Here is a 14,083-nt window from a genome sequence, read left to right on the forward strand (position 1 = left end):
TAGAGAAAGCTGCAGTAAATTTGAGCTCCAAATGTATTCACATATTTTTCTTTAAATAGAGGCTAAATCTCATCTACAGGTTTGCTTTGCTTCTTTCTGGGGGTCATTATATTGCCATGATCCTGTTTATACGTTTGGGAAGTGGTAAAATACTATTGGATCAAGTCTCCCAGGCTGCAGAAATGTACAATGTGTAATCAATCATCAGCAATATAAAACTATAAGTTTGACAGCAATTGTTATAGAAAAATTATATTTTAACCTTTCATGTAGCCAAAATATTGAGCATATGAATTTGTTCATTCATTCAAACTATTTACCTAGTCCAGTAATTGCCTGGGTTCACGCATTGTATTAACCCATGATTTGTAGCTGAAATTCTGGAAATTTTTACCCAGTGCACCTGCGAAGGACAAGGCTTAGGCAAATTGTCTTTGAAAGCATGGATTCTGTCAGTAAGCTATGGCCCTTCCCCTTTTGTCTCTCCACTAAAAGCATTTCCACACAGTTGGCAACCTCTCTGCCACAGGTCCAGAGCCAGAATTGAGTGTCTTCCAGTGCTCTATTCTTCCAATGCTCCCTTCAGCAGTGCAATATGAGTGCCAAAAATAATGTCCTGAAAGTGCCTGTTCACATCCTTATTTTCCCTTTGTTGTGTTTGCTTTTTGGATTAAGGGGAAATTTAGGAAAAGACCCACTTGCCACGGTTGATGCTGAGTAGTAAAGCCACTCTTCTGAGCCCTCAACCCCAATCCACCTTGACTGTAGAAAAGAAAGGGCAATCTCTGGAATAATTAGGTGGGAAAGGGAAGAGTTATCTATCTTTCAATGTTTCTGCAAAAGCGGAAGCTTACCTAAAATTAATTGTGCCACTTTCCCAATCTCCAAACAAACCTCTTGATGTCCTGGAGACACTGGAGAGCAACATTGGTCCCAGATAGTATGGCCTCTATTTGTAGAAGGGCCTAAGAGATAAATACATCCTGAACATAGTTTGACCTTGAGACATCTGCGTTGCCAGATTCCATGGTTTTAATAGTAGGAGTAATCATACATAGTCTTGTAGGGTGCAATAAACAGCAACAATTATTAATTATTTGTGGGGTTCTCAACTGAGTGCATAGTTTGTGTTTAGTTATTCTGTCTGTTCCTCATATATTGAAAACAACAGGTGAACACTTGTGTAGTTTGAAGCTACACAGTATCAGGAGATACTGTGCAGCTACAAACTTCACAAGTGTTCATCTCGTTTTCAGTATATGAGAAGCAGACTGAAACGTCAACAGAAGAATGGAAGCTTTCTTGATAAATGCCAAATATCCAGGGAAGATGGAGTATAATCCTTGAACCTTAACCAAATAATAATATTCTTATATTAATGAATTATTTGCTCTAAAACAAATTATTCTCAGGGTGCTTTGTATAAATATAAATGACACAAAAATTAAAATCTAATGAAAGCCACATCCAGAAAAGCACAAACAATCATCTCAAAGCAAAACAAATTAAAATATGTTAATTACTGACTACTAAAATCAAAATGTAAGAAGGGTTTTTCCCTCCATTTTCCCCCTAGGAAAGTAACCATTTTAACATAAAATTAAGCAGCAGGTAAACACAACTATTTAAAAAGTCCCACAAAATAACAAGCATAACCATTGTTTTTAAAAAGGTGACAATATGAGCTGAGAAGAATTTAAGTCTCTCACTAAAAAAGATACTAGACAGGCAATAGTTAGGTTTATCTAGGAACTGTGTCCCATGAGTGCTTGACCATAACTGACACCTTCTTGCATTTCATGATGTGAAGATATGTGGAGGAGATAAGAGGAAGGAAAGAGATAACCCTTCAAATAAAAAGTGTCCTTCAATGTCAGCTCCACTCCTAGTCATTTCATGAGCAAGTAGATCTATCTAATTTTCTTGTATCTATTTATTATTTATCAAATTTAGATACCACCCATCTCACTGTCCAAGTGACTCTGGGCAAATTTTCAAATAAAAGCCATGAAACACAATTCAAATCAGTTCAATAGAAACATCAAAATACAATTCAAAACAGAGTTAAAAAGCAAATTAAAAGGTAGAGGGAGCACCCTCAAGCCACCAAGCATCCCCAGGAACGCATGCCACTCTTCAATCCCCATGCCAGTTGGCAGAACCAGGTCTTCACACTTTTCCAGAAGGCCAAACCAGTGGTGCTCAACCTCACTTCTGGAGGCAGAATGGTCCATAAGGAGTGGATAACGACAGAAAAAAAAACCCTCTCTTCCTGCACGCCGAGACTTCCCAGACTTATGGAAGTGGTTTGCCACTGTTACCTTCTAGGGTGCTTTTGACTTTCCAGTCTAGCCTAATACAGCAGCCCAAACCAAAACTATGAATTGAGTCTGGAAATGAAACTAGAATGAATGAAAATGATGCATTGTTGATAAAATATTACAGACGTTCCATATTCTTGCTATCATATTTTATAATAACTGAAGCTTGTAAACTATTTATATGCAGCTCCATGTTGCAATAATCCCACATTATTTATTATTTTCTACAATACCCCACAGTCAGCAAAGCCACCTGTGCCTCTGTAAATCATCTGCACACAAATATGCAAATTGTAAACGCCAAATGGTATAACAAAGAATGATATTTTGTCTACCTACCTTACAAGGCAACAATTCTATATTACGGATTAAATTAAGCCCACTCTTTGCTACAGTTTAGATGGGGACTCAAAACATATTTATTTTCCTAGGCTTTCTAATTGCATAGCTTTAGCTTCCATGTTTTATATCTGTTATTTTTATGATGATTTTAATGTATTTTATCAGCTGCATAGAGAGGTGTGTGTGTGTGAGTGTGTATGTGTATGTGCATATACACATACACATACAAAATACCGTGTTTCCCCAAAAATAAGACATGTCCGGATAATAAGCCCAATTGGGCTTTTCAGTGCATGCGATAATATAAGCCACTCCCGCAAAATAAGTCCCCCCACCAACTACTTACACGCATGTGCAGCCAGTCCCACCATTTCCTCTGGTTGCTTGCTGCACAACCAAAATGAGTTGAGGAGGCAAGGCCGGAGGGGGGGCACGGGGGGGGACATGCCCTCCCCTCCCCTCCCTGTTCTTTGTACTGGCCGAGTGGCCCAACACATCCCACCCCACCCTAATGGCAACAGCAGCCTGGCTGCTTCCCCTCCCCACTGTCTCTTTATTGAGAGGGGTGGCAGGTGAGGCAGGGGAAGAAGCAATATGTGTGGAGCAAGACGTGGCTCCCCTTGCCATCTCTTCTCCCCACCTCGCCGGGCATGACAGGGCTCCTGCCCTTCGCTTAGCCATCCGCCCCCTTTAGGGATGCAATTTGGGGGTGGCAGGTGGGATGGGCAAGAAGCGGGACACAGGACTTACCTTTCAAGCTCCATTGCTTTCCTCGCCGTTGTGTCCAGGGAAACACGCTGTAAAAGAAAACCTTCTCACAAGTTCAAGAAGTTTGATTTGAGAAGGTCTCACTCCACGTGTCTCGCTTCTCCCCTGCCCCACCTGCCACCCCTCTTGATAAAGAGACGGTGGGGAAGGGAAGCAGCTGTTGCCATTGGGGTGGGACATGTTGGGCCACTCAGCCGGCATGAAGAGGGGAGGTGACGGCAGTGACAGGACATCCAGTCCCATGCTTACCGCCTCCTGCACCCCCAAAATAATAAGACCCCCCCCCGATAATAAGGCCAAGCCCTTATTTGGGGGGGACAAAAGAAAATAAGACCCTGTCTTATTTTGGGGAAAACATGGTAATAATAATGGGATGTGTAGATATATGTGTTTGTAATTAAATTTATGCCCTGCAACAGTAATAAATCATGCAAATTAAGCTTAGTTTGCAGCAACCAGCTTGCTTTTTCATGAAATGGCTCTTTTCCAGCCAGTCGAAACGAGTCCAGAAAAAGCCTTATGTTACTGTAAAAGATTCTTTATTGTAATTGTGTTGGACTAATTAAAATGTATGGAAAAAATGGAAATTGTAGAATCCACCTATGTTCTAAAAGACCTTTGATCATGAGCCTCTCCTGGCAATTACTGACATTCCTTAGTGTTAAATCTCATTAGTGTTTTCTAGAGGTCATTAGTGAAGCGTAGTTCCATCTTTGAAACTTATCTAATACAGACTTGAAATCAGTGGATTTTAAATTCCTTGGAATGGGACAGAATCATGTCCATGATTTCCACAAAAAAAAAATCTGAATTTGGTATTATATCCATAGACTGTAAGTGCTAAACATTAAGTAAGTGTCTTGTTGTAATTTAAAGGTTTCTCTCCTTTTCCATCATTTGTTGACTCATCCATTCTTCAGCAAAACCCCTGAGAAACTGGTGACAAATAGAATTGCATTGCATGTTAGTGCCACCCTCTGGGTAACCAAAGGCCAAAGCAGCACGAGAACTAAAATTCACACCAAATAAAGCAGGTATCAAGACCCAAGAATGGATGTATCACAGCAGTGTTGTGTTCATTTTGTTTTCAAATAAATAAGTGTTTCCTCTTAGAATTCCTAGGGAATTGGCACTGTGAAAATAAAACTATCAGTTTAAACCAAGATTTCCCAATCTTGACAATGTTAAGATATGGGGGCTTCAGCTCCCCATCCAGTCACAATCTGCATGACTAACCACTCATTGATGGTTTCCCATTAGCAGTCACATTTCTTGTTTGCATTCAGCCCAGAGAGCATTCAGTGCAGGGACAACTGAAAATAAAGCTCCCCTGATAGAATACACGCAGATCAGAGGTGGTATTCAGCAGGTTCTGACCAGTTCTGGAGAACCAGTAGTGGATATTTTGAATAGTTCGGGGAACCGGTAAATACCACCTCTGACTGGCCCCACTCCTATCTATTCTCTGCCTCCCGAGTCCCAGCTGATTGGGAGGAAATGGGGATTTTGCAGTAACCTTCCCCGGAGTGTGGAGGGAATGGAGATTTTACAGTATCCTTCCCCTGCCACACCCACCAAGCCATGCCACTCCCACCAAGCCACGCCCACAGAACCGGTAGTAAAAAACTTTGAATCCCACCACTGACGCAGATCATCCTGCTTCAACTCACTCTTGTTACAGTAAGGGTATGACCAAATAATATGTATTAATAGCTTTCGTTAATTGGATTTAAACAATATACTAAACTAGTTTAAAACTGGGTTGGGGACATTGTCATCCAGCATGTTGTGGGAATTGCAACCTTTGTTTTAACACGTATGAACTGAGCCATTACATTAAGCCGTAAGGTTTGTTGAGGTATGTGATATTATGTAAATACAACAGCCAGATTTTGTTAATTGAGGCTTAAGTTACTGTGTTGTATAACCCACCCACTAGCCAAACTTGACAGTTCAGTTTAGAATCATGACTCTTTCAAGAAAGAAAGTTGCTATTAATTAGTTCCTTGGGCCAAAGGTCTCCTGTGAACTTCTTTGTCATGACACATGTCTTGCTATTGCATCTTGCAAAGTTTTCCTGTAGATTTGCAGGAGTTAATGGGGATGGAAGACTGGATACAAAGGAACATACAGATTTATGAAAAGAAATCAGATGCGTTAAAAATCTTGGTGGAGCTATTTATTCTCTGTCCCTAGGTAAAGGGTTTTTTTTAATCTTTTAAAAAGATAAATATATGCTTCATCTAGTTAAGCACTCAAGACAACTAACAATATATTATATTTTGTTATGTTTTGATTATACATTTTTAATGTAGCTAAGGCCATCCCATTGTGAAAGAATTGTAAATCGATGGATTTTATCCACTTTCAAAGTGTATTTCTGATTATTCTAATATGAATAACTTATATCAGTCTATCCCAACCAGGTACTCTTCATTCAGATTGCTCTTCAGCTTTCATAATTTCCAGCCAGCATAGGCTTAGAGAACAGCAGGTTTAGGAAAGCCAGCAAGGTGAGGAAGGCTGACTTAGATACTGCTATGTTTTACACTGGAAATAAAAAGTATTGAGTCTATTATACAGACAACCCATAACGTGCATGTTTATCTTTTAATCATCTAATATACTGTACGTGTGTGTGACCCTAGATGAATCAGATTTTATATATGTACAGTTTACAACTGTGCACGAGAGAGTGCTTTAATGTTTCCTAGAAAAAACTCTTACTAGTCACACACATTTTTTGCAAGAGCTCCCCATTCTCCATAATGCTTAATCCGAAAAATCATTATGTCTATGTGCATTTATGTACCTGCATGCTACTGCCATCTACTGGCTAGGCTCTGTGAAGAGTGAAGTAGTATATGGAAGGAAGTTAAAATTTGCCCAAATAATTTACCTTTAAAAGGAGAAGGTCATCTTAGATTTCCAGGGAGAGTGATAATACACCAGCAGTTGAAAGACATTTTTTCCTGTCTAATTTTATTTTTGGAGGAAGCCTTAAATCAGTTGTCATCTTCCTTTGGGGTAAATACAGTAAATTAATACAAACAACTATAACAGCCTTCATTAATTTGCAATACATGTACACATTTCCAAAGCATAATGTGCTTCTGGGGAGTTAGCGTCAAGTGTTAGCAGCTGAAAGGCAATCGGGCAGCAATTCCCTCTCTTCCTCCTTAATGCATTTTTTTGTGGAGAGAAACAAAGCCAAAAAAAGGGGAACTGGGAAAAATGGAATCTTCATAAGATTCCATACTTGAGGCACAAATCCTGAATGATAAAAACCTCCTCTGCTCCCCACCCCACCACCATGTGTCTGTGTGCAGGCCTGCCTGTGAGCAAGGACTGGGTCCATCTGGAGAGTCTTCCATGCCCACTTCTGCACAATATCTGTGTTTATTTTCAGGACATCTCCTGCTGATTGCAATTTGTTAACAATATGCTGAATAGTACATGGCATCGTTTTAATTTTCTGGCCTTTAGAGTTTCTGTATGTTCAAAGGGATGGCACTGTGCTTTTGTTTTTGTTTTTGTTTGGTTACCAGACGCCATTTGACTGTCCCCAGCTCTAAGTACACTGCTCTCTTCTAATATCCAATATGTTGATAGTTCATTTGTAACAGCTTTCTTCTTCTGTTGATGCTCTGTTTCATTCTCCTCCTCTTTCTCTTTCCTTATCACTGGCCTTCCAATTCCTGTGCTTCTTTGCTGTGTCTTTTTTGTTCCACCTTGCTGCACTCCTCACCAATCTTCCACACTCTTCCTTAATTCCCCCCCCCAACTGCATGTCTTCCCTTCTCTCCTTGTCTTCCACACTTGCTGTCATCCTCCCCCCTCCCTTACCTTCCCCCACCCCTCTGGTTTTCTTTGCTTACAGGGGCTGTAAGAGCCTCTAGTATTTTTCCGATCCTGAGTGTGATTCTGCTTTTTATGGGTGGACTCTGCATTGCAGCCAGCGAGTTCTACAAAACCCGACATAACATCATCCTTAGTGCCGGCATTTTCTTCGTGTCTGCAGGTAAAAGGGCTGAGGGACCAGTGGGCTGCCTCTCTGCACAGGGATAAAATCACAAAAATCAAAAAGGAGGGAGGGACCCAATGTGTTGGGAGGTAAAGGGAACAACCGGCTCCCAGAGCATTGGGGTGGAACATTATGAAAAGAAAAAGACTGGGAATGCTAATATTTCCCAATTCCAATCACAATTATTCATTTCCTCATCTGAATTAAATCATGCAAAATACAAAAGGAGATGTTTTACTCTAAGTGATTGCAGGAGAGGAAGAATGCATTGCAGTTGCATTCCATGTTTCAGAATTGCAACCTATTTTAGGGGAAGTCCAACTAGATTTGACAGTGGAAGAATAATTTGTTTAAACTTGTGTCTGTCTCACTTGTGCATAGAGCTGGGAACAGGAGGTCCAATCATAGAGCAACACATGGATATGACTAGTGCCCTCTATTTTCTTCACTGGAATTTTTCATTACTTCCCCGCCCCCACAAACACCCAGCCAGATTCAGTTCTGTGCTGGAGTTCATTGGAAGAAAAAAAATAAACAAACTAAAGTCACACCAAGCAATAGCATGATGAACGATACTGTATCCACAATGTTTTCAATATATGCTGAGGGCAGGTGGAGCATATATCTCACATGCTCTTTTGCTCTAAAAATCATCTCCTGCTCTTTTGCTCTAAAAATCAGATTCTTCTACCCTCATTTGGAAATTCTGAGATGTGGTTCTACCTTCACTTGAAATCTCTCCTTCCATGAAACTTGGGCTTCTCCAATAATGTTTAAACAAATAGACCTTCTGCTGTCATACTTAGTTTGACCCTGGCAATGCAATACCGTGCCTCTAAAATTTCAGAGAGAATTCAGCTGCCTTGCATACATTGTATTCAGACAGGATTTTTTTTCAAGTGCATTGTTTGTAACATGATTTCATAACTGTTAAAAGTAACACTAATGAAAGCAAACCCAAGATCCTGGATGACAACCTATATATTTGGCAAAGAATATCAGACATCTGTCCCTCTATTCCCATTCTCCTAATAGTTCCCTATCAGTGCTTTCCTAGGCTGAACATGTCCTTTTTGCTCCAGGAAGGAAGCGGCAAGTCTGTTTAGGCATGTGCCAAATATGGTACTTTATACAGAGAAACTACTCTGTTGGCCACAACAGAGAAACTTAACTGCTGCCTCTTTTTTTTTACCCCTAGTGTAATGTTTCTCAATCTTGAACTCTGTATATCTTAGAGTTGCCAAGGTTGAGAAGCACTGCCCTAGTAGAAGACTTTTCATCTTTTCTTTGACCATAGATTGGATGGCGATATGAAAGAAATGAGCATCTCAACACACAAAGTTTTTTTGTACATTAGGCCCTGTTTGCTACCAGTAGGTTGTTTAAGAAAGAGCAGCACAGAAAAATGAAGAAATTTTATTTGGCCTCCTATGCCTGTTTAGTATTGAAAGAATAAGCCTATGTTTGGGCTTTACCACTGCAGCATGCAGGTGAAGACTCACAGGATTGAATTTCTTCCATACCAAAATAAATAGTAAAAAAATCCCTCCATATCAAACAGTAGATATTTGTTTATTGTTTCAATTTGAATTTAGCCTTTCCATTCATAGAAGCTCAAGGCGGCTGATAGACAACAACAAAACTGTATGTACATTAGAAATCCATTTAAGCTAGGTAGGATGACCTAATAGCTAAAGTCATCCCCAACCAATTAGAAGATCCTGGCTGAAGACAAAGGGTTCACTCATTTTCCAAAATGCATTTCCTAAGACAGCTTGTATAATAGCTTGGGGAAATGCAGAAGACACCCTCGGGGAGCCTACAAGTCTCTTAAATCAGGGACATGTTTAAGGCTGTCTTTCTTTAGCAGCCAAATTAATATCTACACAAATAGAAAGTTATTCAGATAAGAGAATCTAAGCTCCTATATCCTATAGTCAACAACATAAAATATAACTTTCTAAGTTACACTTAGAAAACAACTGAGAGGTATGTTAGGACAGGCATAACATTACCCTGGTATCTTGAAGTGTTAAGCCACATAGCAGCTGCATTTTGCACAAGTTAAAATTAATTTTGTATTTATCTGATGACATATACGTTGCCTTTATGTTCAAAGAACAGCTTTAAGACTGCCACATATGAAACATGTTACAGTACTTTAACTATGATGTAACAAAGGGACAGGTAACTATTGCCGGATCTAAGCGGCTCAGGAAGAATTGCAGCTAGTGCATTAGCCATAATTTTGCAAATACAGTCCTTGGTACAGCCATTATTTGCAAATCCAGAGACAATTGGAGGTCGAGGACTGCCTGCTCTTTCAAGTGAAGTACAATCCCTCCAGAATAGTTTCTCATTGGCCAATATTACAGGCTAAGGAGTCTTGGGAAAAATCAGATGCCAGGAAGAAAATTTCTAGCTTAACCTTTCTTCCAATCATCTTCTTTTCTAGGTGTAAATATTTCTAGATACAGAAGCATGTTTAATTTTTTCTTAATGGAGGAACATTTGATCATGTGAACCCTGGCTGCAATAAGAAGTGGTACAATTTAAACACAGGTTTTCACCTCAGAGTGAACTAGGCCAAAATAAGGTCTAAGATATATACCCTTCATGTAAAAGTCCAGCTTTGTAAATCCTCTTTTAAGCAATGAAAATGTTGGAGTGTGTATGTGGGCTTTTTAAAGAGCCTGTCTCTCTATTTGTGGCATTTGTCTCTTGTTTAGAATTATTCTGTTCATTTGTTGATTGTGGCAGCATCTAGTGATGAAAGTGGATTATTAATTTTTCCCCCCAGAATGCCTGTAATATTATGCATACACTCCACATAGTAGGGGGCAGTTATCACCTTCACATTCTCCTTATAGGGGTTTCCTGAAGATATTTGCCTGACCACAGTCCGAAGAGAATGCTGGATTAGATAAATCTTTGGCCCGATCCATCAGGGACCTCATGTTTTAAGGTCAATTATGAGTCTAGTTCAACATGTGTAATGATACTCCATACTTGTCCATTCCTTCCTACTTCCGCTATTGGCTAAATTATATCAATGTTCTGCATGGGGCTTTCATGCAGTACTTTGGCGCATCTGATTTCTATGAGACATCCAGGATCTCGCGGTGATCTCTCCAGGATCAGGGTCTAAAATGCAACCAACTTTGGGAATTTGAATTAAAAATGCCCACAAACATAGCAGGCAAATCATTCTTTCAATATTCATAGAAGCCTTAGCTTAGTTAGAAACTGTACACCGTCTGTCAATTGTTGAAAGTCCATGTTGTATTTCCTCTTACATAAAGGGCTCAGATTTTGTACATGTAGGCTCATGATATCTCTAAGATTAGGTCTTCTACAAGTGGGCCTCCAAAACCAGATTATTACTAAATGACAGCAGAGATATAGAAAATCTTAATGTTGGCTGCCATCTGGTGGCTGTCCAGAGTTTTGCAGTCCTAGTAAGGTATGCCAAGCTGAGGTGTAATTCAGCAGTTGTTTCACTTTCTTTATACTTTAGTTTGTTAAAGATTAATGGTGTCCAGATAGCAATATTTTATGCAATGCCCATTAGCATAATTTTCCAAGTTGGCAAAATTTAGGTCTAATAAATTTCAGTTTAACAACAGACATCAACAAAACGGAGGCACTGCAATATACCCTCTAACCAAACTCTAGAAGTAGAAGGTCCCTGTTTTTTATTCCTTCAACTCCAAACTCATGAAAACTGCCAAAATAGGGTAAAGCTGTTTGTTTAGTCAAATGACATCCTAATAATGATTTCATCAGGAAAGAATTTGAACCTCTGTCTTGAGATTCCAGCAAATCATAATAGGATTCTTTGGACAAAAAAATTTACAATTCTGTTTTAAACACAGAACCTAAAAAAAACAAAAAAACAAATAGTTCTCCAACATACAATGAAATGTATCTCCAAATAGTTAATAAGGAATTCAAGTTGGTGAATATTATACTATGGATATGGCAATGTCTGTGTTAGGTTGGTGCAATAAAGCATATAAGAAATCAGTATAAGAGTATAAAAATATTTGAATAATACTCTATAGGCTGAACACATTAGGATAGTACTTATAATAATAGACAGTAGGCAAGGATAATTTTGGATACAGATGTATTACTGATAGGCAAATAATAGAAATGCTGACCATTTCAGACCTCATCAGGTCTGTAATGTATTGCCTGAGCTTTATTCTTAGAAAACAAATATCTCAAAATATATTTTTTCTATATATTAATAAGTAAGCTTACAACCTATCTGAAGCATCAATTTAAAGCTAGAGAGAGAAAAATCAATGTCATCAAATGGTGGAGGCAATTACTAGTCTAGGATAACACAAACACATATTCACATATTTGCTAGAATTGTGTTGAGTTTCCTCTGCTGCCATTCTATATTTTTGTGGTCCAAAATAAGGATTTTAATTGTTAATATTAAGCAGAACTGAGCTTCCTAGCTGTGCTGGCTAAGGTTTGTACAATTTAAAGTCCAACATGTTTGGAGAATATCAGGTTGGGGAAGGCTGCTCTAAAAAGTTTTTCAAAAGGAATTTGAGTCAGAAAGTGTCATTGTGATGTGAATACATACAGTATTGGAACATTCAGAATCTCAGATAAATCCCCAAATGCTATCTTTCAATGACTGTCCTGTACTATTAAGCGTTTCAAACTGGCCATGTCATTGATCCTAGTGGGAAAAAGATCAAAATATCTCAGTAGCAACAGAATAGTCCTCTTTGATTACAAAGCCTCTTCTAATTATATTAGGTATGCATAAGAGACATTTTATAACTTTTTTCTCCTACTCTTTGTCCACAGGTCTGAGTAATATAATTGGCATCATTGTGTACATATCAGCCAATGCTGGAGACCCCTCAAAAAGTGACTCCAAGAAGAACAGTTACTCTTACGGATGGTCCTTCTACTTTGGGGCCTTGTCCTTCATTATAGCTGAGATGGTTGGAGTGCTGGCTGTACACATGTTCATTGACCGGCACAAACAGCTGCGTGCCAGCACTCACACCACGGACTACCTCCAGTCCTCTGCCATCACCCGCATACCCAGCTACCGCTACCGCTATCAGAGACGCAGTCGCTCCAGTTCCCGTTCCACTGAGCCTTCACACTCCAGGGATGCCTCTCCTGTTGGGATCAAAGGGTTCAACACCCTCCCATCCACGGAAATCTCAATGTATACCCTGACCAGGGACCCCCTGAAGGCTGCTACTACCCCCACAGCCACCTACAATTCAGACAGGGATAACAGCTTCCTCCAGGTACACAACTGTATCCAGAAAGAAAACAAAGACTCTATCCACACTAACACAGCCAACCGCCGGACCACTCCTGTATGAAGCTATCACGAGGGGCTGAAACTGGGGGACAGGGAAGGTGGGAGAAGGACTTGGGTGCAGGAGGGAGGAACAGTGGGGAGGGCCTGTAGGGGCAAGAAGAAAGCAACCATAGGAACCTTCCAAAAGCAAAAAACAACAACAACAACAAACAAACTTAAGTGAAACATCCAAAAAGAAAGAAAAAAAAAGTTTTAAAAAAAGGAAAAAAAATAAAAAATAAAAAAATCAAGAGAAAGAAATTTAAAAATATAAAAAATAGAAAATAAATTTAAAAGAAAATGCATGATTTCCCATGTACCATTATTTTAACATTTAATAAAAGCAGATTTAAAAAAAGGAACCAAGAAATAAAATAATAATAATAATAATTTTAAAAAACAAGTGGGGAAAAGAGGAGGCAGCTCTTTGGATTGGAGGGAGGGGAGGGGGGGGGAAGAACTACTCTTTAATTTCTTAGTTTGTTTTTATTTTCATTTTTAGCCCATTGTGAATTTGCAAGTCCCTGGCAATCTCCAGCCAGAAACAAAATGCAGTGACTTTGGTGTCTACCCTATTTGTACGTGCATTGGGGCCTACCTAATTTTTTTGAACCCGCCACCCCAGGAATGACTGGGGATTCAACGTGTCCTTGTTGCTCCATAGAGCTTAACAATCACCTTCTTTGTCCTTGGGGATTTGCAAGGTTAGTGCCAGTGTGCTAATCTCCAGGTCTCAGGAAGTTAAAGCTAAGCAGCTCAGCCTCATTACCTACGACTATTCTGGGGTTAACCAGGACATTGCAACAAAGAAAAAAAGCTTAATATAAAGTGGCATTTTTTTAAATAAAACAGCTATAAATAAATGTAAATATAATGAGGGGATTTACTTGCCAGAAAGTGAAATAGTATTTTTATTTTCATCTTTTTCCAACTTGAAAACTATGAAAACTAAAATCTTAGAAGAAAATCAACAGCACTTTTTTTTTTAAAGATACCCAGTATTTGACCTGTTGTTTGACATTAATAGCATTCCCTCCCTCCCCACTTCCCTTGCCAGTCATGAGAATTATGGACTAAGAAAACAATCTCCCCATGGAGAGAATGAGGCCACTATCATTTGGTTTGGAAAAATTGATAAATATATCTAGAGATTGTTCTCCCCCTGTAGCAGGGATATCCATGGGGCATGGTAAAAAAAAAAAATGTCAGGATGATGGCTGCAACGGTGTGATCAAAGCACCACCCTTTTTTAAAATGTGCGTTGTATATAAAAGCAGGCAG

The 14,083-nt window shown here is 39.2% G+C and overlaps 1 protein-coding gene across 1 annotated transcript in view; it reads left to right on the forward strand.

The window, feature by feature from the left end:
• CACNG2 (calcium voltage-gated channel auxiliary subunit gamma 2) overlaps positions 1 to 12,861 on the forward strand; it is a 165,719-nt gene extending 152,858 nt beyond the window's left edge. Inside the window, exons 3-4 of the mRNA XM_070947391.1 lie at positions 7,312 to 7,452; positions 12,289 to 12,861. Of these exons, the coding sequence (XP_070803492.1) occupies positions 7,312 to 7,452; positions 12,289 to 12,824 (677 nt within the window). The 3' untranslated portion in view covers positions 12,825 to 12,861. The remainder of the gene's footprint in view (positions 1 to 7,311; positions 7,453 to 12,288) is intronic.
• The last annotated feature ends 1,222 nt before the right edge of the window (positions 12,862 to 14,083 follow it).

Source organism: Pituophis catenifer, unplaced genomic scaffold (genome assembly GCF_029215685.1).
Source record: "Pituophis catenifer annectens isolate HBS135680 unplaced genomic scaffold, rPitCat1.0.hap2 SCAF_7, whole genome shotgun sequence".
NCBI lineage: Eukaryota > Metazoa > Chordata > Lepidosauria > Squamata > Colubridae > Pituophis > Pituophis catenifer.